The sequence below is a fragment of the Rhodnius prolixus genome, unplaced genomic scaffold (genome assembly GCF_049639745.1).
Source record: "Rhodnius prolixus isolate KJV_2025 unplaced genomic scaffold, Rpr scaffold_2, whole genome shotgun sequence".
In the NCBI taxonomy this organism is placed as follows: domain Eukaryota; kingdom Metazoa; phylum Arthropoda; class Insecta; order Hemiptera; family Reduviidae; genus Rhodnius; species Rhodnius prolixus.
Genome location: NW_027411592.1, coordinates 30154205 through 30178693, shown reverse-complemented (window position 1 = coordinate 30178693; position 24489 = coordinate 30154205). Strand labels below are relative to the sequence as shown.

At 35.5% G+C, this 24489-nt stretch overlaps 1 protein-coding gene across 2 annotated transcripts in view; it reads left to right on the top strand.

Moving 5' to 3' along the window:
* Positions 1-24489, top strand: part of ara (araucan) — a 232405-nt gene that overhangs the window by 195905 nt on the left and 12011 nt on the right. For both annotated transcript variants that reach the window (XM_074118929.1, XM_074118930.1), the window contains exons 4-6: positions 9306-9637; positions 22726-23275; positions 24374-24460. In XM_074118929.1, the coding sequence (XP_073975030.1) occupies positions 9306-9637; positions 22726-23275; positions 24374-24413 (922 nt within the window). In that variant the 3' untranslated portion in view covers positions 24414-24460. The remainder of the gene's footprint in view (positions 1-9305; positions 9638-22725; positions 23276-24373; positions 24461-24489) is intronic.

Here is a 24489-nt window from a genome sequence, read left to right as displayed (position 1 = left end):
TAGGTGCAGTCCAATTTGAGATTAAAATCACTTTTTTTTTCTTTTTTTTTTTTTGCAGAACCTGGACAGGAATTCCAAATTTTTCAACTGTTTTTTTGAAATTATACTGCGAAGGAAGGACGTCTCAATCTTAAAGATCCGCGTTTGAAAGATATTTAGTTTGAAGGAGTGTTTGGCACTTGATCGATCCAAATACGTTCTTTAAAGAATGTTGACTAGATCCGTCTAATACTAAGGTCAGTTCTGTAGAACATTGCTGTCCATCTTTCCTCTCTGTTTGCTCAGCGGAACAACTTGATGGAATTCTCCTCTTCAATCACCTCCAAACCATGGTTGATTGTTCCGATAATCTTTTTTACAACAACTACCACAAGCGTCCTCATTTCACCATCGCTCGGCTACCAAATAACGCCGACTTCCAAAATCTAGATTTAACAACCATAGAATTGGTCCAGATTTACATTACCTGGCTGGAATATAAGACTGTGCTTTCTATCAACTTTGTTTTTTGTATTGTATTTAAGGCGCATCAACATCTGAGGTTATTGGCGCCCGCAGGATTTTCCAGTGCTCTAGTGGCTTCCGGATAGGGTTCTCTCTATGCACACAACAATGTCCATCACCGGACATGAGCTGCAAGAAGCTCCTAAGAAGAAAATCTTAGGGCTACAGCTGGATTCGAATCCGCGATCTCCGCTTTGGAATGCATTGCTCGATAACCACTCATCTAATCCCTCCCCTCCTAAAATTAACGATTATTACTTTTGAGATAAGGACAAGAAAAAAAAATGATTGTTCTGTTGGTAGGATGTTACTTTGGTTGAATGTTTTCACATGCGTGTAGCTGGAGTTCATGCAGCCTGGCCATTACTCAGCCACGGCCGGCAGATGGTTGACAAAAACGGCCACTCACCTTCTCTCTTCCCCGGCCATTTGTCACCGGGCCGGATTAATGACTACTAAACTTGGTTTAAAGTTGCCCTTCCAATTGTTTATCTCTTCCCTTATGCTACCGTCGGCCGCAAACCCTTATCTACCCTATATAACGGTAAACATGCCTTCTAATGTCGGCCATGTTTAATTTACCTCAAGAGGGCGTAACTATCAGAAATAGGGTTGCTTACTGGAATGATCTGTTTCCACCACGTCTATTTGTCTAGTTGTATGGTAAAGATTGTTGGCAGGTAATAGTTTTTGAAGGCAATGAGTTATGTTTATGGCACCTGTGTACTCTCATAATTGATTTAAATTAGAGTTAATCCAAGTTAAATGAAGTTTCGCCTTTCCCAGTTGATCAAAACATTCAGGCCTGCTCTAGTAAATGAGAGGAACCTAGGCCGAAGTCCTGAATTCTTCCGCTGTTTTTCGAACCTATAAAACAGTCTGTAACCTTAAATCCTGTTCTATTACATTTTTCTTTCGAGATTAAGAATCACAGCTCCTGTGTTTGATAGCTGTTTAGTTTGAAGGAGTGTACGGCACTTGATCAAATCCAGATAAGTTCTTTAAAGGATGTAGACTAGATCCGTCTAATACTAGTAGCAGTTTTGTAGAATATTGCTCTCCACCTCTGCTCTCTGTTGGTTCAGCGGAACAACTTAATGGAATTCTCCTCTTCAAACACCTCCAAACCATGGTTGATTGTCCCAATATTCTTTTTCTTAACAACTACCACGTTCGTCCTCATTTCAGCCAAAATCCGCTAACTTTAATAATAAAATAATTAATAATTGACATTAAAGAAAAGTTTATCTGTTGAAAAAATGTATTTTTATATTTTATTTTAATTTTTTTGTTTGTTTTTTTAATTTGAGGAGCGTCATAGTGATTACACATGTTGACACTTAAATGAAAATTGATGTACGTTAATGTACAGTTCTAATCCAGTATTTTTTATATTTACCACATAAACACTTAGTGTTCAAAGGTATTAACTTAAAATGTTGATAGTACATACTAGTGTTTTTTTTTTTTGCTTGTATGACTATAGTATAGAACTATTTATGTCCGTGACATTAATGCTATAATGCGAGATTATACTTAAATTAATGACGATAAACGATCTTGTTTTTGGGCTTATAACTTGTATAACAATGAAGTTTACATACCCTAAGAATTATGTTGGGTAAAGTAGGGTGAGATGGCCACCATTTTATTTGGAGGGTGCCTGCAAATGTTTGGTAAGGGCTAGGCTTACTTTATTATTATTTTTGGAAACCTCATACGCTCACAAACATAAGATAAGGAAAACATTGCAGAAAAAATGCTGAGGGAAACATTTTTTTATTCTTACAAAAAAAAATAGCAGTTGGCCATCTATCCCCACTGGGTTGGGTGAGTTGGTCAATGTAACTTGGGAGAGATGGCCACATTAAATGAAATTGCACTAGTAAAACGTAAAAATAACAGAAAAAAATGAATGGTTACTTAATATTTACTTATTATTCTTCTTTTTAAATGCGCTTTTACTACAATTTTGGCAAGCGTATGCAAAAGAAGAGCAATTTTCGTGGAACCACTTCCGGCATATTATGCATTCCAACCAATCTTTTTTTTCTGGTCTTGTTGTAGCTTTCCCCATATCCTGTGCATTCAGTTTCATCGATTCCTAAAATGGCATCACTTTCCTCTTCAAATTTGATTCCTGTTTTGTCCTCTTCATCGGAACTTGGGGAAGGTGAGCGTTTTATTTTTCGGACAATCCTTTCTTTCAGAAATGTCTCTTTGGGGATGGTATGTCTTGTTGGTTTGGATTTCTTTGCAACTCTGTTTTACACAACAGCAATGTGCTCGAGAGAAGTTAATAAAGTGATAACAGACTTGGCTCGTTTTCTTGCAGAGACGACAGTTTGGGTGTGGGGTTAATACGATCTCAAATTTTCTTCAGTATAATTTCCGCGGTTAGTGTTCTGTCTTTTATGCTGAGTTGGCATTTTTCTACAGTGAATTGGAAACTGACCCAAACTATAACAGAAAAAAAGTAAATATAATTGGCCATCTATCCCTACTGTTTGATGGCCATCTGTCCCGTATGCTAGAGAGAGATGGCCAACATGATAAACATAACTCAACGCGTACTTTTTGACAGTTTTAGAAGTTAGGATTCATTAATGTATACTGTACTTTCCTAATATGTAAAAAACAACACTAAAATTTCGACAAATGCATTCGCTGCAGCACGCAGTATGCAACTATCATAAATTTTTTTGTTGAGACGATAATGTTTTTATTCTCTGAGTTAATTAATAACGCTTTGACGCAGACCAAAATTAACTCACTGTTGTCAGACCTGAATTTTTATCACTCGAGAGGTCACGCAGCGCCGTCGGACGACATTTCGGTTAAATTTCGGCTGTTGGCCATCTCTCCCGACTTTACTGTATTTTGTTCACTTCAAACTAAATATGAATAGTTTAGTTTTCAATTTGCTGTATCAAAATTCCTTTAATAATTACGTTACTTAAATTTGGTATGAGAATCTTTTGGATTCAAAAGAAATACAAATTTTCGTACATGTCAAAATTTAAAAAAAAAACTATGACGTATATTTTTTAAGATTTCTGCCTTAAAAATGACCACGTGAATTGTTTAGATTAAACTTTACATTTCGTTAACTTAACAGGAAACATTGCTGACTTAAACATTCACCCAAATCTATTAAAATGCTCGTAACCTTTGATTTTCATTTTTTGAAATATGTTGACCACCAGATTTTACAAAACAAACTTACGGAAGTAATTGTAAAAGTAATTTTATGACAAACGATTTACATCTGTGTATGAACAATGACCATAACTTGATTTGGTAAACTGCAATAAACATCTTGTTTCCGCTGGTTTTGTTTACATAAGTTTTTTTTTAATTAATGTAATTTCCATTTTTTATTAAAAAAAAAATAATAATTTGATATTCGCATGTTAAAAGTAAATATTCAAATAATAAAAACATCGATATTTTTCTTTTTATATATAATGTTATTCTCTGTCTCTCTCTCGTGCCATAATTATGATTATACTAATTTGTTTATGGTAATACATGTTACTACTAGTATTGGCGTCAGTAGCCAGCAGATTAACTGCCCATATTCATTAGGAACTAAAAGAAGATATACAGTTAGTGAAATAAACAGTTAAAAAACATTGTCTATCGGCTGAAGTGTAGCTAATAGCTGGCTTTCATGGCGTCGCTAATGACTCGGGGCCGGCAAGACAAAATGCCTGTTAAATACCTGACAGGTGCATTCAAGACCACATTTCCATACTCGGACCACTTTCCTTCTTTCATTATTATTATTATTTATTTTTATTTTTTTGTCTGAATTTTATATTTTATGTTTAATCTCATAAAAATAATTTTACAGCTTGTTTTATCGTAATCCGAGAGTTTAGTAAATTTAACAGTGTAAACTAAATTGTTCTTATTAAAGTTGTAAATATTATTTATAATACATCTATTTAAAAAAATATTCACATTTAAGAATTTAATATTTTAATTTTTAAATGGTTTAGCACTATGTCCACCATTCAATCTATTAAGCCACGCGGAAAGTGGCTACACTAACGTTTCAAGCGGTTTAGGATTCATAATAATGCATGGTGCATTATTTGTGAGACGTTCGGTATCCTAACTTAGGATATGTTTCGTTTTTGGCTAGTACAAGGGTTCTAAGTAATTTTATCCCTATATTATCTCAAATTTCCTGCTAGCTACAAAAATTAAAATCTATAAAAATCCATGAGCTATTAGAGAAATGCGATTAGTACACCTGCTAATTCATACAGCCTCACCTGCCGAGTGTTCAGAAACTTGCAATCAGGTTTTGATGAGGAGCTACTTTATCTTCCATTTGACTTTAGTTTTAAAAAAATATTATTTGCCTATCATTGGTTCATTAATTTAAAAATAAATTAATGTATGTCTGTTATATGTAAGGCACCACGGGTTCGATTCCCGGTCTTAGGCCTTGGTTTTTATTTAATGGTTAATAAAAGAAATTTACAGTAAAGTATGTTTGCTAGTCTTCTCAGTAATGCCTACCTGAAAAATAAAAAATAATATATTATATGATAAATAATTACCAATCGAAAGTTGATATGAACAACGTTGTATTGCGTGTATACTCAATTATATAGTCCTTCATTTTGTCAGTACATCTCGTTAGATACCTGTCACATAGTTTAATAGTCACCAAAACATAGTCTGGTTTCAAACACAAACATTGGCACTAAAATTAATTTCACATAAAATGAACAGTTAGATATTACGACTCTGACAAATTACCGACACGATTAAAATAAAGATAAATTCCAGTCATATACATTATAGTTGTCCAATTATATGAATTAGCGATAAATTATTTTGAAAATAAAAGTGTACTAGAATATTTAACGTTTTAATTGAGTTCATAAATTTTGTATTATAATAAATATAGCATTTCTATATTTAGACAATCGAATTAATATCTGGAACTAAAAATATGTATTTTTCGATTAATTTGTTTGTCATTTTATTGCTTTATAGTTTATCATTTATAATTTACGTATTTAAAAAAAATAATAATCAGGATTATTTGAAAATTATTAATTTATTTATTACATTCTGAAACACGTTTGGTTTTATAACATCTGCCATAGGGTTTATTCAGTTAATAAACAATAGTGACGTATGTAGTCTTTTCTCTGAGAGAAGAATTATTCATTTCGGTATTGTAAGAACGGTCTTCAGTTCATAGAGTGGTAATGGAATCACAAATTTTAGATACGTATTATATGTCCACGTATATGTCTTACTTCTAAATCAGTCATAAGTTCGGTTTTTTAGGGACTAGAAATGTTCCATTAATTCAGCTATCTAGTTGTCCGTAAAATTGTTGGAATATATTGGTTTAGTGACCGTAAAATATTAAATTAAGGATTCACATTGGCGAGGAATCGGCCAAATAAAAGCAACTCGTCTTTTTGCCAACATTTCGACAAATATATTGCCTTTTTCCAGGCGTGGCTATGCGGGTTTAATGAGTTATAGAAAACTGACAGAAAAATGTGTAACAGTTTTCTGTAACTCTACCAACCCGCATAGCCACGCCCTGAAGAAGGATATTTGCCGAAACGGTGGCAAAAAGACGAGTTGTTGTTTTTATTTGGACCGATTCCTCGCCAATTTGAATCCTTAATTTATTGTTGGAATATTTAAATGGAAGTGAGTTCGTGTGCGTTACGATTAATCAGACAATATAAGACTGCGGTTAAAGAAATATTATTTGATAGGTTCTACTGAATGAATGGAAAGATTGGGATTGAATTTAAATGACAATTCTCTTTGAGTGACCAGGCTATCCGCAGTAAATGCAGAATCACTTTCTTTTGGAGGGAATTTATTGATTTAACTACAGTTATAATTCCCGACGAGAAAAAGAGCGTTACGTCTTAGATGTGCTCGAAGTTTTTGCAAATTCTCTTGTCCATTACAATCCTAAATCCCTACAATCATTTACTATAAACAGGACCAACAGATATGGTTGATGAGTGCTATATGGCAAACGTCAAAATAGTATACGACATTCTTACAAAACAGTTACCGAAGTTATTACACATGATAGTTTTAAAATTGCAGAGATCTGGAATTTAATACTATCTATCCTTTCATAGATATTGCAGCTCTGTTCGAGCCTTGGCCACCAATAGAAATCGCTCTCTTTCATCTATTCACTATGTTCACCATGTCAACCAATCTCGTCGTATTCTTAATCCAACCCAATCCAGCCTCCGTACTTTTGGCCTGCCGACACTTTTTTGAAGTTCCATCCAGATCAAAATCTAGAAGTTGCCAAGAATAGTAACCAATTGGTGAAGCTCTAATGTGCACTATGTGCAAATAAGCAGATGTATTTTCTAATTGTGAAACTTCAACTCTAAAGCCCATTGTAAAAAAAAGGGAATTAGTAACGATATGCATGCACCCGGCAGTGGTTTACTTATGGAGCATCTACTTGTGAACATCCTAGAAGTGTCAGTAGTAATTGTTGTTTATTAGCAAAGTAAGTTAACAACACAATTCGCTTTTTTGTTGCCCAAGATAAAAAAAGTAATAAAGGATTAGCGAGAAAATGTCTGAACAACTATTACCATTAACTATAAATTAGAATGTATAAAGGTTGATAGAGATAGTTAACCTTAGAAATCAGGTAGGAAAACATGCATAAAGATGGTTGAGGCAGTACGCGTAGAAGCATCTTCCAAGATGTATGTGCTTAGAATGTTTTAATAATTCTACAATGCTTAAAAACTCTTTCTACTTTCAGGTGCTCTTTAAAATTCAGCCCTAAATGAGAGCGGTTGCTTCTGAATTACGCCATATTGGTCGGTAGTAACTGGCGTATCTAATAGCTCCCGCTCACTAATGTCCGTCCCTCTACCATGCTGGTAATTCTACCTCCGCTAAATAGGCCTACCTTTCCATCGTACTCTTATTTTTATTGTGGCTTCTTCTGAGTTATACTCCGCTTACTTCAATATTTTCCTTTATTGTTGGCCGAACGGTCTATTAATATATAAATGTCACGGTTCTAAGTGCCTTTGAATGGAATGTGCCAGGACACTGGCAGAGGTACAGTCTAATAAGGATGTACTTTTCTTTCTTTGGGTGCTAGATCTATGACGATATTTCTGGGAATGATTTGTAAACTGGTGGCTTTTTGCTTTTTATTATTTACGAAACTGGTGTTAACTGCCTCTGGACACATGGCTATGCAACTAACAGAACGGCTTCACAGACGTTCGTCTTTGTGGATGAACTAGATGGGTTATCGGCAGTCTGATTAAGGATCCAGACAGTGAGATGATTCTGTGACCCTTGCATTCTTCTGGTTTGATTGAATTTTCTTGGGAGCCTTGTCGGAAGAGCTCAAGAAGTTCCTCGTAAGGTTGGTTGCAGTTAGGATGGAAGATTTGCGAGGAATCGGTCAAATAAAACAACTCGTCTCTTTGCCAACGTTTCGACAAATATATTGTCCTCTTCAGGGCCTAGATATTAAAAATACAAAACAATTTACAGAATCAGTAACATAGAAAAATCAGTAATATAAAAATAAACAGTAAAATACACTAAATTTTTTATAATTATTGAAACTATGCGGGTTGGTTGAGTTACAGTAACTCAACCAATATATTCATGTTGGTTACAGTGAATTCTTAGGTGGCTTTAGATCTGGTCTGGAAGCTCGTCCGGCGTATGTTTCTGTATTACTTTAGAGGGATATCTGGGCCCTTATAGATAGCTCATGGTTTTATCTCACCAATTGAATAATTAAAATAATAAATTTTTGAAATGAAATTAATTTGTAACTTTCTATTATTTGCCAATGAAATTTTTGCTTTATTTTTTGCATCAATTCTGAAAAGCATGAATTTAAATATAAAAGAACTGTCATTCAATTATTCGTAATTTTTTACTATAATGAGATATGAAACATTCCTCTACTGACTCAGTAAATGTAGTGCGAGACGAAAAGTAGGTGAAGTCGAAATCTCTACACCAAACTGATTAAAATACCTCTGATGATGGTTAAAAATCCGAAAATCCGAAACGTGCTACAACGGATAAAATCAAAGATGTGTTCATTTGGATGCGAGAGTTTGAGTTACCATGTAAAAGAATTTTTAATTAATCATTATAACTCGTGAAGATGATCTAGGCTAGTAAAAAAGACGTAGTAAACCTTAGACTGGCTATAAGTCGAAAGCCTGGTAATAAAATGGACTGAAATTTGTCATCATTTCTCTTCCTTTTTAAATAAATTAATCAATTAATACAAAAATATGAGTAGTACTTTTAAATATTATATTATTCAGGTTAACATAAAACCTTGAAACATATAAGTATATGTTACCCGAAATATGCGCTAACAATGTTTTTTTTTTACAATTTTACAGACATCATTATACTTAAAAAGGATTCATGATGAAATTTTACGTTTCTAAATAGAATATCATTCAATTTAGTACATAAATTGTTAAAACTTATAAAACTAATGATTGTCGCAATGCTACCAGGCAGAACAGCTGTAAAGCCTGGAGGGTCTTGGAATATATAACAGGAAATGTGGTAGCTAGGTCAGAAGCATTAAAAAGTAAATAAATTTTAATGCCGGGAACAAATTTGTTGTTCTACTTCGGCTGTGGACATGTCATTCTATTTCTCTTATAACTTTAATTGGAAGATGAAAATTTTATTTGGATGTGGATTTGTTAAAAGTTTATTTCCTTAAAAAGAATTGTAAATTAATTAATATAGGTTTTATATTATAGATACGGAGGAGGTTACGATTTGGCGGCAAGGCGGAAGAATGCTACAAGAGAGTCGACGGCCACGCTGAAAGCATGGCTGAATGAGCATAAAAAGAATCCCTATCCAACCAAAGGAGAAAAAATTATGCTAGCGATAATAACTAAAATGACGCTAACTCAAGTGTCCACATGGTTTGCCAACGCTAGAAGACGTCTTAAAAAGGAGAATAAAATGACGTGGGAACCTAAAAATAAGACAGACGACGATGATGACGCTGTACTGTCTGACTGCGACGACAAAGATAAGGATGATTGTGACGAGGACAAGATGAAGGACCACCATCGGATGAAAGGTAGGTACGCTATTTATTTAAGCATGCAATGTATTAGCAGATGTGGCAGATTTTACAAGAAATCAAATATCAAAATCTGATAAATGTATTTGTTGGAACTCCTTACAGTTCTACAGGAAGTTCCCATTGGCTAAGTCAAATCGCAAGACAACTCGTTTTAAGTGTAAAACCTCTTACAATTAACATTGCTCAGTCCATCTAGCAACACAGCTAGCTGCCCACATTCTGCAATGAAAATTTAACTTTGATACGTACAAGAAGTAGGTGTAATTTTGGAATTTCCGCTTTATTCAATGGGTTTTACAGGGATTTTAAATTTTCCCAATAACAATAACGACTTTCTTTGAACTTTTATCTCGCTTCTATTTAATTATATACAAGCAGGAAGTAAAGTAGGCCTGTGACTAGTACCGGATATTGCGACACGAGCCGAAGTAAGAAAACCGCACGAGTAAGAAAATACTTCCGCATCAGTTACATAATACATTTTTCCTGCGGCAAAAAACAAAATAAAAAAATATAATTATTAGAACTACAAACATAACCTTGAATATAATAACAATTTATCAACAAACCGCTACTTTTTAATTGATTATATCTCGTCTACTTAAAATAAGAAAAATATTCATTAATAAATGTCGTTTAAAAGTGCTCAATTTGTAATTATTTTATTAATTTACATTACATTTTCATAAGTGTTCACATCTCGCAAACTTAGTGATGTAATAGGAAGAAAAAGTATTGTCAATTTCAGTCATTATTTTTATTATTTTGCCCCGAGCTTTCAGCCCTAGAGACTAGATCATCTACAGGGTTCATTGACAATATAATATATTTACATGGTTATTGTTAAGTTGGTGTATCTTCTGTCTTGTATGCTTATGAACAGTACATAAGACCGTTCATAAAACAGTTCAGACCCTAGATCGAAAGCTCGGCAAAACTAATAAAATAATTATTGAAATTGGCATTATCGTTCCTTCTTATTCCTTCTGGTTTAATGACTGAGTTACCAAAAGTAATCAACGATAATTAGTGACGTAAGTACAGCTGTCATATCCGTGCAGATGTAAGTTCATGTCGCAGAAAAGTCTTTATCAAAATCTATCACTAAGTGGTAAACAGGCGCTCTATTCTCCACGGCCATAGGAAAAGTTTATGTTTGACATTTCTTGAAATTGTAGGTTCATCCAGCCACCGGGAAATTCTGCATAAATTTCATGTTTCAATAAAATCATCATGAAAAACCTCTTAAGTAAGGTTTTAACGTTTTCACAATTTTATTGCGGGGAAAAAATCAATTTAGTTCCAACTTCGCGAATACAAAATCTGATGCCGTTTCAATGTTCCATTTGTCCACACCCCCAAAAGCTGAAGGGGAGTATTGACAAAACAAAAATTCAAATTTGCGATGATTATTGTAAGAAAAACTTAATGAAAAAGCCGAGTAAAGTAAATGTCGTTATCCCTGCCTAATAACTTAAAAACCTTCCAGACTGCAGCACCAACATGCCCGTAGGACTGGGTATGGATAGTTGAAGGGTGCAACAATTTAAGTTTAGCGAACCTTACAATTCTGGACATAAAGCCAAGAAATGTGCCATGTCCTTCCCTAGCTCGGAGTCGGGAGAGCACACAAGAGACTTCTTTTTTCTCCACGGTCTAAAACTGAATAGCAAGTTCACATTGGGGGGCATTCACTTAGCAAGGTAGAGGACTCCTGAAGGATACTGGAGAACTAATATCTAGCTGTTTTTCTGATGGCAGTCTATAAAATAGCGCATCTCCCGATAAACTGTTTCGATAGAGATGTAAGAATGATTGATATCATGTCATCATCAGATCTAGCTCTTCTTAATTTTCGATTTTGGGAAAATATTTATTAAAACTTAACTGGGTCAAATATTCGGCCGACATAAAGACAAAGTTTTTTGTTTTGTTGGCGAGCATTGGCATGTCATTGGTGTCTTTTGAGCAGTATCCACACTTCTTTCATGAAAAGGCTGCCCATAAAGATACATTAGTTTCGCTATTTATAGTGCAGTCAATTTCTTGTCTACGAGACAAGCCTGACTAGGCCCCATGTGACTTTTATCTGTTCCCCAAAGTCAAATCTGCATTAAAAGGAACACGATTTCAGTCCGTTGAAGCTGTGAAAGAAAAAGCGGTACGCGTCATGCAGGAGCTGACAGAAAAAGACTTCCAGCACTGTTTCGAACGATGGTAAATTCGCATGGAGAGTTGTAAGGATAGGGGAGGGGTGTATATTGAAGGTGATAATAACTAAATATGTATAAATTTAAAATAAAATGTTTTACAGCATCAGTCTCGTTATTTAATAGCCATACCTCGTATAAGGAAATTCGCCACGATTAGTAAGGTAACCTTAATTTGCCCTCTCTCTTTTATCTATCAGCTGACTTCAAACTCTGTCCCAGTACTCGCGACTCGCGACGTACAAAATCACATTAACATTCTGTAAGCGGAGAATAAGAGTGGACCCCACTAAAAGCAAAACTGCTCAAGTGAATCCTAACTCTAGATTAAAGGACAGCAACAATAGATAATTGGTACAAATTCTTTCTAGACTAATTGGCAGAGGAGTATTGAAGATACAATACTTCTCTGTAACAAACTCCTATCCTTCATGTCAATGGTATTCAACAAAAAAATTCCCAGCGCCCTGTCCCAACTATCAAACCTCTTCATAATGACATCGAGTTACAACTTCTTACTTCCTTCCAAACCTCCTAGAAGACTGAAACACCGCGGACTTCGCTACCATGTGGATGAATCGGTCATCTCCAACCAACAAAACTGAAGTTTTAATAAATTTCATAAACGGAGAGCCATCTTTTCCACACGTTTTCATGACTTGATCAGCTCCGATATTATTTTCACTGATAATACTTTTTGAAAAGTTTTGAATCTGTAAAAATATAAAAAAGAAAAAAAAAATAGAAATGGGACAAATTGATCATTAGCCTTGTAATACTAAATTTATTATAAGCATAAATATGTAGGAATGTAACATTAGATGTGGAGGTAAAATATGTACACTGAATGCTTGTCTATAATTTATGCTAAACTACAGCGTCCAAAGAAATGAATTCACTTACAAAAAGTAAATATGAATAAATGAGTTTTAAAACAAAAGAATAACGGATGAAGAAGAGACAAAAAACAAATAAATAAACGATAAAATGATCAATAAAACCAATGACGTTTATGTGTGTTGCACCCTATATAAATCAACTGGCAATAACCGGGCAAGAATAACACGGCGTAGGCAAGAAACGGACTGGATTTTTCAATGAACCACAAAACAAAATAAAATTAAAATAAAAAAAACAATGTGACACTAAACCGAGATAGAATGAATAAAAAGGAAGACGATTGGGGGAAGGGAGATTTGTTGTGCTAGCTGGAGCTACCTTTGGTGTGAGTGAAAGAGTGTGTTCATGCTGGTTGTATGTGTGTGTATGAGGTGGTCCAGCGCGGATGCTGGGGGGAATAAAGGAACTCCAAAGAGAAAGATCTTTTATCTAAGGTGTCAATAGCTGTAACTATAGATAACAACGTTTAGATGTTAAAGTGTTTTCGGAGATAGTAATTCTTTCTACCCATTTATAGACACAGGAAATATAAACAGTACATTCTTGTAAAAGAATTTCTGTTTTCACAGTAAGTAGATAAAGAAGGCATTTGCGAGGGAAATTATCCTGGCTTTTGTAGCAATATTTCTGATTTCATTGGAATTGTTCGCTCTTTACCCACGAGGCAATTACATTGTTGCTAAAGCCGTATTTGCATTTTTGCGTCGTCCTGGTGTTACATTCTTTGTAAAATGTGAATCATTGGATCTGTTAAATGTTCTTGTTTTGTTGTTATCATATAGTTATCAGATTGCGAATACCGTAGGGCTTAGTGGACTTGCCACTTTGTCTAGTCTAGCATATGACTAGCCACTTCTCCGAACGGGTATGCTTGATTAATAACACGACCAACACTTACACTGAGAGCCACGGATCTAGACTAAGATAGAGTTGGCCTTGAAGGAGCTGATGATTGGGTAGAGGGTGAGAATATTGTGCATGGCTGCTGTATTTAAAGCAGAAGTAATGGCGATTCTTGGATTTAGCAAGAATATATTTAGCAGGAATCAACAGATATATGAGAACAGGATCTTCTCTAACAGTCCAGCTTCTTTGAAAACACTGATAGATTCTGTAAGGTTGGTCAAAGTTAGAAAAGAGAATGCAAAACAAGACTTAACGATGTAGGAAAGAACACGATACTAAAACTCTTTTAGATATCTGGGACAAGAGGGAATTCTGGGCAATGAAAAGGCAGCTTTTCTGATGAAATTGAGTTTATCCCAGAGTTTGCGTTAGTTATTTCAGCGAAATTTTGGGACACTAAATTGAGGAATGGGAAGTAGACAAGGTAGTAGATGATGAAGCTACCTTTAGAGTTGCGCTCAATCTTAGATCTTTTGTGCACAAAGCCGCTCATCAGGTTTCATTAAAGTTGATTGATTTGAGCAGACTTGATTCGTGGAACTGATCATGCTACCCCCATAGTTGCGGGTCATATGTTTACCCTATAAGAACTTGGACTGGCGCAGTGTCGGCAATGTGGTATTGCAGTAACGGGCATACTACTTAGGTAACTGCCTGAGATTTGTATAAACCAGGAGGAGAATATTCAGTACCGATGTATTGTAGAGAGACAGGTTCAGGAGTTTGTATATGAACGGATTTCAAAAGATACTTAAGTATCTCTATCCTTAAGGGCCTCGGAAGCTTGGAGTTAATGTGGGCAGCTGGGATTGGGTCTTGTTCGCGTGTGTTAAGGACCATTCAGGTGCTGTGCTGTACACTGCGCTGAACCTACAAGCGATTTATAGAGCTTTATCTTTACACTCTAACTCATGTGAAGTCTATGACAACTCAAACAGACAAATACCGTAACCCTGAGGAACCTTCATCGGGTCTATTGGGTTAGCGGAGAGCTCTAACCTTCAACTCTACGGTTTATTTATTTATTTTTTTTTTTTTTGACTGATCCATGTCGTTGGCTCAATCTATCGCTCAAGGTCCCAAAATGACCAATACTTCTCAACGGTCTTCCTGTTTTCTACCCAATCGCCCATTACAGATCCTTCTCCGCAGCATTTATTCAAGCGGCATCTTTTCGGCCTTCTAGCTTCAATTGGGTTTTCTTTTCTTCTAGCTTCCATTCATGTTTGCGAACTGTGTGTATGCGCGTTTTCAGCAAAATTAAAAAAAAACGGTGTTTCATTGTTTAAACTTGATCCTTGATTAACCAAAAATAGGTAAACTACAAATCCGCAGTTACCTCAAACATATTTCAATGGAAATTCATGTTATGTAATTTTGAGGAAAATATTTAGTTAGGAAAGTGTCGTTATTAGTGTTAACAGTTTTTATCAAATGCCTCAAAATCCCGAAATGGAAGAAATTGCCACTTTACTAAGTTCTTTTTTCACTTAATTTTATTTCTCAAATTTAAAGCAGATTGACCTTGACTATTGCAATGCAGTGGGAGACACCGTGATCGTCCAGAGGTTAGTGTCGCTTCTTCTCACATCCCTACCAGTCTTGTCCTTCAACTCCTCAGTAAACAGCCTCCTATCTTGAATTTCATTAGCTCTCTTCCGATCTGATACTTTGATTTCTTTTATTTTTGATTTGTTTTATTAATTTATTTATTTGTTACTGCAGAATCTAAAAAATTTACTGGTTGTTGAAGACAAATCTTTTGTTAAACAATTCTAATACAAATACAAATATTTCAAATATACAAATGGCAGAATCATACATTACACAACAAGGAAGCTTTAGAGTTGGGCGTTACCAATATCTAGCTCATAAGTATCGTTTTATTGAAATATCAGTGGGAAAATCCGTACAGCATATTTAGAAGTTACTACATTTTTGGAGTAATATAAACATGATATGAGGTATCTCTATATTTTAATAAATATTAAATTTAATTATATTAACTTTAAAATAATAATGAATTTAATAAAAATAAAGTTTGTAAGGTTTTATCTGCAATAAGTAACTGTTATTTGTGCGAACAGTCTAGGGCAGAAAAGGATTCTTTTCTCACTAGTGTAAAGTACTCTTTAAACACACAAAGAAAACTCTCTCCCGTTAGTTACTCACAATATGTGGTGTGTGTACGGAACAAAAGATAAAAAAGAAAGTATTAAAAAAATCTATAGCTATTTAAAATGGCGCTAATGACCTCAGCCGTCGATATGCGTTCCTCAAAATAATAACGATAATTATCGGAAAAACAAACATAACTTGAAATAAACAGTAAACAGTAAACAACTGGTTACTAGGGTAACGCTGGCAAAATTTTAATAACAAACCGATCTAGTAAGCTTAACATCCCAGTACCCATGTTGCCTTAAAATCAATTCAGCAAAAAAGCGATAGCTAATAGAAAGGGTGATTATGGCGTAAGTTTTGGGTTTACGTTGGTTATGACCTGGTTATTTTATTTCAATTATTTGTTGACTTTAGGTTGTAAGCTTTCGAAAGCTAACATTTTTGGCGAGAGTTCTCACACAATGTTCTGTAAAAGTCCAAATTTTAGGAACACTTTAATTCCCATTATACATCATATGTAGTAAAGTACCATGCGGTCGATTGGCATAGACTGGAGCTAACTGCTACTTCTCCCCTATAACTAACTGTTCAAAAAATAGTACTCGTTGGAAATAAGTTTTAAATAAAGCTAACAGATATAACTGTGTTTAATGAGAATACTATTAAGGAAAATAGAGGCGTTTTCCAGAAAATTGCAGAATATTTCAGGAAATTGGTACTTTCAGTCAAGATGTTGTTTTAAAATTCGTAAATTTTTAATTGATTTTCATAAAAGAAGTCCATGTTAATATATAAAAATGGCAGAATCATAGATTACACTACAAGGAAACTTTACAGTGGGACGTAACCATTCTTCCTCAGTGAAATATCAAGAGAAAACATTTGCAATAAAAGAAATCAGGTCTTAACTAATTTAAAAAAACATTAATTAGGGAATTAGTGAAACCACATGTTAACGAAGACGAAAAGTTGTGGACCACCTAAATTTAAGCTTAAAAGCTTAATGAAAAGCGTTGAATCCATTTTCAAGAAAAAGAGAAAAATTGATTGAGTAAAATCGGACTTCCAGATGAAAAATTTCGATGGCTACGTTTCAGGAAACTCCCGGAAAGGGCTGAAGAAACTGAACGTTTCAGTTTCACGCTCAGCCTATTTTCAAAACCACTTTTTTTTTTTTGGCTTCCACATGATTTGATGCCTTCATAGGCATTTAATGATTAAGTTGTCAAATTGTAGGAATATAACTGAATTTCTTCAATTTCTTGATGAGAATAACAGTCACGCGAGTTCTTTCTGTCGGTACAGATTCTCTGCTAAATTTGTCATAATGATGGAAGGTAAATTTCTTAACCATTTTTGATAGAAGTATAAATGGTGGCTTACCTCACTCTGCCTGTCAAAACGATCGTACTACATCATTTCCTCATTTCCAGCGATGCCTGAGTGACCATTGAAAATGAACGTCCCATCCTTGTACACTACGCAGTTGTTCCAAATGCTTTCTAAACTACTCCATTAATGGTTGATGGTTTAAAAAGTTTATTTCCTCTAAAAACTTAATGGCGAAAATTTGACAAAATCTCTGGACTTCCGCAACAGAAAGTGCAAAGTTAAGAAATGTTAGGATAGAAGGTTTTATTTGGAAGAGCGTTGCATGTGGTGGAGAGTTAAGCAAGAAATGTCGATGTAGTGGTTTAAGCTGCGAGTTCGAATGTGCACTAATGAGAGTGATGCCACATTAAGATAGCCTGGAACTACCTAGTAAAGTTTAGAGATGGCAGTTCCATTCCACCTACCTCCTACCACTGCCCAGATCATCTGTTCTTCTCTTCTAATTCTTCTTCTTTATTACATTCTAGCACGCAATACTTATATATTCAAAGTATTAAAGATACACTCAGACATTAAACAACATCGTCGCTTCCGGAAATATATTTCTAATAAATTTTATCTTATTCTTTATTTTCTTCCAGACAAGTTTTTTTTTTCTCTGATTTTTAATTTTACGTTAAATTCAAGAGACACCTGACTTCTAGTTACATTATATTTACGGTTAATTCCTGCCGTTTTTACTTTCCGCACTTCTTCCAAAGAAGAAGTATTTGGTTTAGAGTTTCGATTTTGAGCCTTACCAAAAGTAAACGATTTGTAGTCGTCTACCTCGAAAAAGTGGTTTTACAGTTTGATGTAATGTATGTGAACAATGGCTCTATGTAGAATAAGAGTGTATGTATTAGGATAGATGTAGTGCTGGTTACATTTTGTTTAGGTTGTTATTTATACGAGTAGTGATTGCGTAAAGGAATTATGGGAATCGATACCTGATGCGGATGGCACTTCTTGCTTTTTGTAAATATTGTAAATAACTGGAAACCATTTTAATTAGGTAGGTTAGGGCCTGAGCACGCGTGCAATTGCAGTGTAAATGATTGTAAATAGTTTACGTTGATTAAAAATTTAAAAAGTACCGAAACGCCCAATCATATTGTTTGTATTTTTACGGTTCTTACATCAAACATTAACCGGTAAATTTTAGAAAAAATTGTTGCAACAGTTTAGTTCACAAAGTACGAAGTCAAATTCAATTTCTGGTACATCCAAAAAACAAATTCTGATAATGGGGACACACATCAGTAATACGATATTCTGTAACTATGACCTCGCAACTAAATATATTCCTATAATTTTTAAGAACAGTTCTCATCATAAACGCAAAAATTTCCCTGATTTGATATTCATCGAATAAAAATTTCCTGCAATCGCAGATAATGTGCTCCACTGCATGACTGTCTTCTGCACAATCGTCTTAAGCTGAGTCGATGAGTTTCAAGCTGTGCATGTTATGCTCTAGTGCTTCTATGTGCGCTGAGCAATAAGGATTGTCAACTTGTAGAAGATGTTCCTTATTTACTTCTCCTGGCAACTGACGAAGAAACAACAGTCATGGGGCCATTTTCTGTCGCCACATATTCTATGTCGAATTGGTGATAATGTAGGTTATGTCTACTAGGAGAAGTAAATATTAGGTTAGAGCTTACTAAGGCGCCACGGTAGCCGAGCAAGGCCCGAAACTAATATGTACTGTGGTACGGGGTTTGATTCCCGGCCTAAGGCCCTGGATTTTAATTAATGATTAATAAAAGGAAAATTCAGTAAAGTATGTTTGTTTGTAGCCTCCGTCCACGACGCCTAATTTGGTAGTTGGACCTAAAGTCCGCCCGAAAAAATAGGTCTTACTTTACCTTTATAGTTTATTTGAGGAAGGATGGACGTTTGTGGTCAACTCAAACTCGGAAAGTTGCCGTATGTTTAGATTCCATGTTAGGCCTGTGTCCAAATAGAACCTGACTTTTGGGAAAATTCAGGCTATCGGAAATGTTACTTTGATGTAATGATTTTTTAGTTTTTAGGGGATTTCTGGAAATTAGCTCAAACTATTTTTCTTTAAGCTTCGTAAGCTCATTGCGCACATGTAGATCTGCAGCTTTTTCCAAGGGTATGGTTTTAAAAGCAGTTCTGTGGAAGAGATTAAGCTTAAGCTCCTAAAGTTCTATAATAATAATAACAATAATTATAAGGGAAGGGATTAGCTATATGGTTAGCAATCTGGACTCCCATGCGGAGGTCCCGGGTTCGAATCCAGCTGCTGACCCGTAGATTTTCTCTTCCTAGGAGCTTCTTACAGTTCACTGTCCGGTAACGAGAGAACACTGTCCGGAGGCCGGCAGTGCACTGAAAAAAGCTCCGGGTGCCAATAACCTCAGATGTTGACGCGCCTTAAATCATTAAATAATATAATAATAATAATAATAATAGTAATAATAATAATACTTTATATAAAAAAGATACATCTTTTTAAAAAACAAGTATATTTGGCATGGCTAAAGCCGTCTGCGCAGTGGCAATATCTAACCAATGAAGGTCTCCTGAGGTGCAATTAAGGCTAGTTGAAACTTTTACCTAAAGTGCTGTTAAGATTAATAAGTGGCCTCATGAGATAATATTAATTGAAAGTAAATAAGTATGTAAAATTCAAAATTTGAAGCGCAAGTGTTAGACTATTTGTTTACTGAATAAATGAGTTTTTTTCGTTTTTTGAACGCACAAAATAGTTTCGAAAAACCTTTCATTTATTAAATTGCGGTAGTAGGAAGTCATGCGAGTATTTTTGTTTTTTTCATAAAAACATCTGATTATTGAAATAAGAGGAAGGAGGAGAATGTTTGTATCCCCCCATATCTAATAAAGTTGGACTAATGTAGAGAGTATATTGCACTTAGTTCATTGAGTCAACAATGCGTAGAGGATGGTTTGCAGAAGTAACAGCAGGGGTTTGTGGAAAGTTGTTTTTGGAAGGGTGAGAATATGAAGTAAAAGAGCTGTTGGCTTGTTGTGAAGAGGGTAATGCAGAATTGCCATCGGCGGGGAGCTATTTTGAAGGCGGCAAAGAAGAGGTTTCCACCCTCTGCTTAGTGTCAATATCCTAAGTGGCAAGAAGTAGAGGAAGCTAATCCCTGGCTGCGCTACTTGAGGGAAAGAAGGAGCGGAATCTCTGGCTCTTTCTGCGCCCATTATCATTGGAAAGCCATCGCCCAGCTGTTAATGAAATCATTTCCACCCTCGGCAGTGCCGTCGCATCAGGCTGTCCCCTGTATAATCATACTGTGAAGCAACAACCTCCCCATCATCCAGCTAACTATAAATACTCTTTATCTAAAGATAACAAGATCACAGTGCTGTCCGCCTGTTTACATTTTATATTCATGTGCGCCTATTATCAGTTTTCAATCCCAATTTATTCTTATGTAAATTAACTTTATTAAATTATAATACTAACATAAAAGTAATCGAATCTCATGTGACTTAACGTTAATATCTTACGCGAATGGTAATCTTTTATGCTTTAAAACGGTTCTGCGGCATCAACATTTCAGATTAGTATTCTAAAAGTTCTGTTAATCCAAAAATGTACCTGAGTTAAACTTTTTATTTAATCTTCTAATTGCTGAGGCCATTGTCAATTTTAATTGACTGTGAAAGAGAGTCTGCCTCATTCGTATCCCAAGCGTTGCCAAAAAAGAATTTCCACCTAGTAGGCGATGTGCGTCGAGCAGTTTGAATGTAATCGAATCCAAATCCAACACTACTTCATTGTCATAAAACTTTTTAAGGAAATACTATACTTTTTCACCAGAGTTAGCGGTGTAATTTTTCGATCTTGGTAAAGACTAGACGAAGAGTTTAATAGTCATGGATGGTTGCAAAGTTGACTCTAAAATACTTGATGTCGAAATGAAACTCTTTCGAAAAGAAGTACACTGATTAGAGCTATTTATAGCGGTCAATTGTTAGACTTTCATCCCCATTTTTGCTTTTTAAGTAGCAGTCTTAGTACTAGAGTCTCGGCTTTTTTCTTTAGGAGACAAGAGGTGTGTAATAATGAAGTGATGGCCTCATCGATGACAGCAAAATTTGACTTGCTTTACCTAAAGTAATGGGAAGCTTCTTGACGTGGTAAATAAAAGTTTCTTAGTTTTCATCTGTGGCGTAACAACAATTGCTGCATTATCGCCTGTGTTAGCCAGCTAAAGGTATACTTCTTTTAGGACATGCTGCTTGTTAACACACCGACCAAATGATAAAGCCTCATCTGAAAGAAAGAAAGGGACTTAAGTGATGCATATGAACTTCAAAAGTTTATTTTGATAGCTGAACTCAGATTAAAATCATCATCTAATCTTCGAATGAATCAATTTACTATTTGAGGTATCTGTGTCCCATCTCGTCAATCATTTCCCAGTTCGAGTTCTTAGAGTCATGCCAAGTCCATTTTCCAATCACATCATCAAACTAAGTTCGGAAACTCAAGGTAATAGTTTCCAAAACCAGAAATATGCCTTGTCAGGTTTGATACAAATTCTTCTTTCTTCCTTCCTAGTTTCCTAGTAATGCTGGGGCATTATTACTATGTTATTTGTAACGTATCTTCCTTCTGCAGCCTAAAGAGGACGGCATTGCTATCCCACCAAGAGTATGTGTATGAGTTAGTGTTAGCTTTTTTAAAATCCAAATCCAAATAGCTGTTCATACATCATCTGCAGACAAAGAATAATCAGTTGTGGAGCTATCATCATAAATTGTTGCTTTTACTGTGAGTTGGTTACCCCTACGGTCGCTAAGACTTTTAAAGATGTGGTGAGTCACAAATTCCAATAGCTCTACTTCCTTCCAGTGAGCAAACTGAGACGAGATATCTCCTCACCCCTCTTTTATTTTTATTTTCTAATTTTAACACGTTCTTTTTGCAATCTTCTGGTGAATTAAATAAATAAATAAGCCATTTATTGAGCTAAACGTACACAAATACAATAAGTGAATACACAAATTACCAAACAAATTAGCACAGATCAGACGACAGGGCTGAGCGTCATCAATTACTTAGCTTTAATTAGGAAAAGAACAATTACGATTTTGTTGTTAGACATGTAGCTGGCACTTCGAATTTAAGAGAAAGAATGGGTGAAGATTCAAATGTTAGTTTAGGAATGTCAATGCGCACTTTACAAGCTGGCCGGCTTTTTAAACTTACTTCAAGAATGTACTGAATGATTTCAGTTTTCGTCATACATTTCTTAGTTTTTTCTGCAGTTTTGTTAGATATCTATCTTGTGAATCTAAATTTTGAGCTAGTTTAAGGACCTTAGGGCACTATTCCTACTTTGAGGGCAACATAGAGAGATCCAATAGAAACAAATTTAAATTCTAATAATTGAATGAATCTATGAAGAAAACGTTTTTCGAGATTGTCAATAAGATTAGCAGAGTCTAACCGTTCTAACATTCTGGACACTGTTTACCACCCTACCGAAATGTGTTGGGTTTAAAGAGGAATAAGAGCACAATGCACCAGAGTAACCTTTATTTACTTTCTGTTTTGCACAGACGGAGTGTTGCATGTTAAAGCAGAACACAGGTTAAAGGAACTTGACGACGACGATGACGACCTGGACGATGAGGATATGCGCAAAGGACCCGGCGATATGGTGGTACCGCACCACATGCTCGGCCCGCCATCACATCATCATATGATGTTGAAAGAAGAGATGTCAAAGGATTGCGGTGTACCGGTGCCGGCGACCAAACCGAAAATCTGGTCATTAGCGGACACGGCCGCATGCAAAACACCGCCCCCATCGGTTCAAGCCACATGGGGACCACCGTCGTACAGACCGCCACCTGGTGGCGGTGGTGGCGGAGGCTATGGTGGCTACTTCGGTGGTTATCCGGATGTACAGACGGACACGCCTCCGCAGACACCGCCAAATATGAAATTACCATCCTATCAAGGGCCTCCGCAACCTTACCAAGCTGCGCCTGCTCCTGGCTACTATACCAGACAGGAGCCCAGTCCTAACAACCATCCACTGCAGCCACCACCGCCTCACCACCAACCGAACAACGAGGAAACCGCCTTCAAACCTTTCTACAAAAGGTAAGTTCCTTTACGTTTCCTAGGCTACCAACACACAAAGTAATCATTCAAAGGTTAGAGTTGGGTGGTTAGAGCCATCATCTTCCACTCTCTCCCACACAATTACAGTCCTCTTATAACTGATTCCCCGGGGAAGCACAATAAATCTCTTAAGACGTTTACTTCCACTCCCGAACAATTTATCTATCCAAGTTCAAAAATAGTTCTTTACTTTTCCAAACTTTTGTTAATATAACTTTCCTTCAAATTTTCTTGATTAATGCAGTACTTAGTTGGAAAAAGAGAATGATAAAATGTAACAGCCATTTTTAATTTTTCATTTTCGAAGAGGATATGCGCAAAGGACCCGGCGATATGGTGGTACCGCACCACATGCTCGGCCCGCCATCACATCATCATATGATGTTGAAAGAAGAGATTCTTGGTCTGGTTTATAATTGGTCAGGCTATAAAGTACAGGAGGGTTGATGTTGAACAGCCGCTAAAAAGAAACCAATTCATTGCAAAAAACCTCATTATTGGTGCTTCACGTTTCAGTATCATTGATGCCCTTCTTGGGCAGCTTCTTGTCAAGTTGATTTGTGTTATATCGTTTCCACTGGCCACTACCGAAAATTGTTTCTCCTAATTTTCTTTATCTTAGAAATTCGTACCTTCATTTTATAAAGTAAGTTTATGTTGCCATTTTAAGCTCCATACAATAATTGTACTTTGCAGTCGGAAGCTTTTTTTGTTAACACCTTTGCTGCGAACTGCTTTATTCCTTGTTCGTTTAATTTAGCCATACAAAATGCAACTTCTTCCTAGTGGGCACTGACAACTTTGAATTTTAGACATATGGAGAAATTTTCTTATCTATTATGTTTATTCGCGATGCAATTTTGTCTTTGATTGTGAAATGAATTAAAGAAAAGTATTTGACATATGAAGATAATTTAAAAGTTTCTCAATGAAGCACTAACTGGTTTTGATTCCATAAAATAAAAGTTCGATAGAGGTATTTTTGCTAGAATAATTTGGAAAATGGATTTTTTAAGACTTTTTTTATAAGTATATTTTTTGATGCACTTAAATAACTTTAAATATTTTATTTTTTAGTCCGTCGCAGATGAGTGGAGGCTTTGTCTCTCCAGTTTAAGAAAGTCGTTCCAGTTTGGATAGGCTGGACCGGGAATCGCTAAAAAGGTGAGTTCTTTAAAAAAAATACCAGCTCT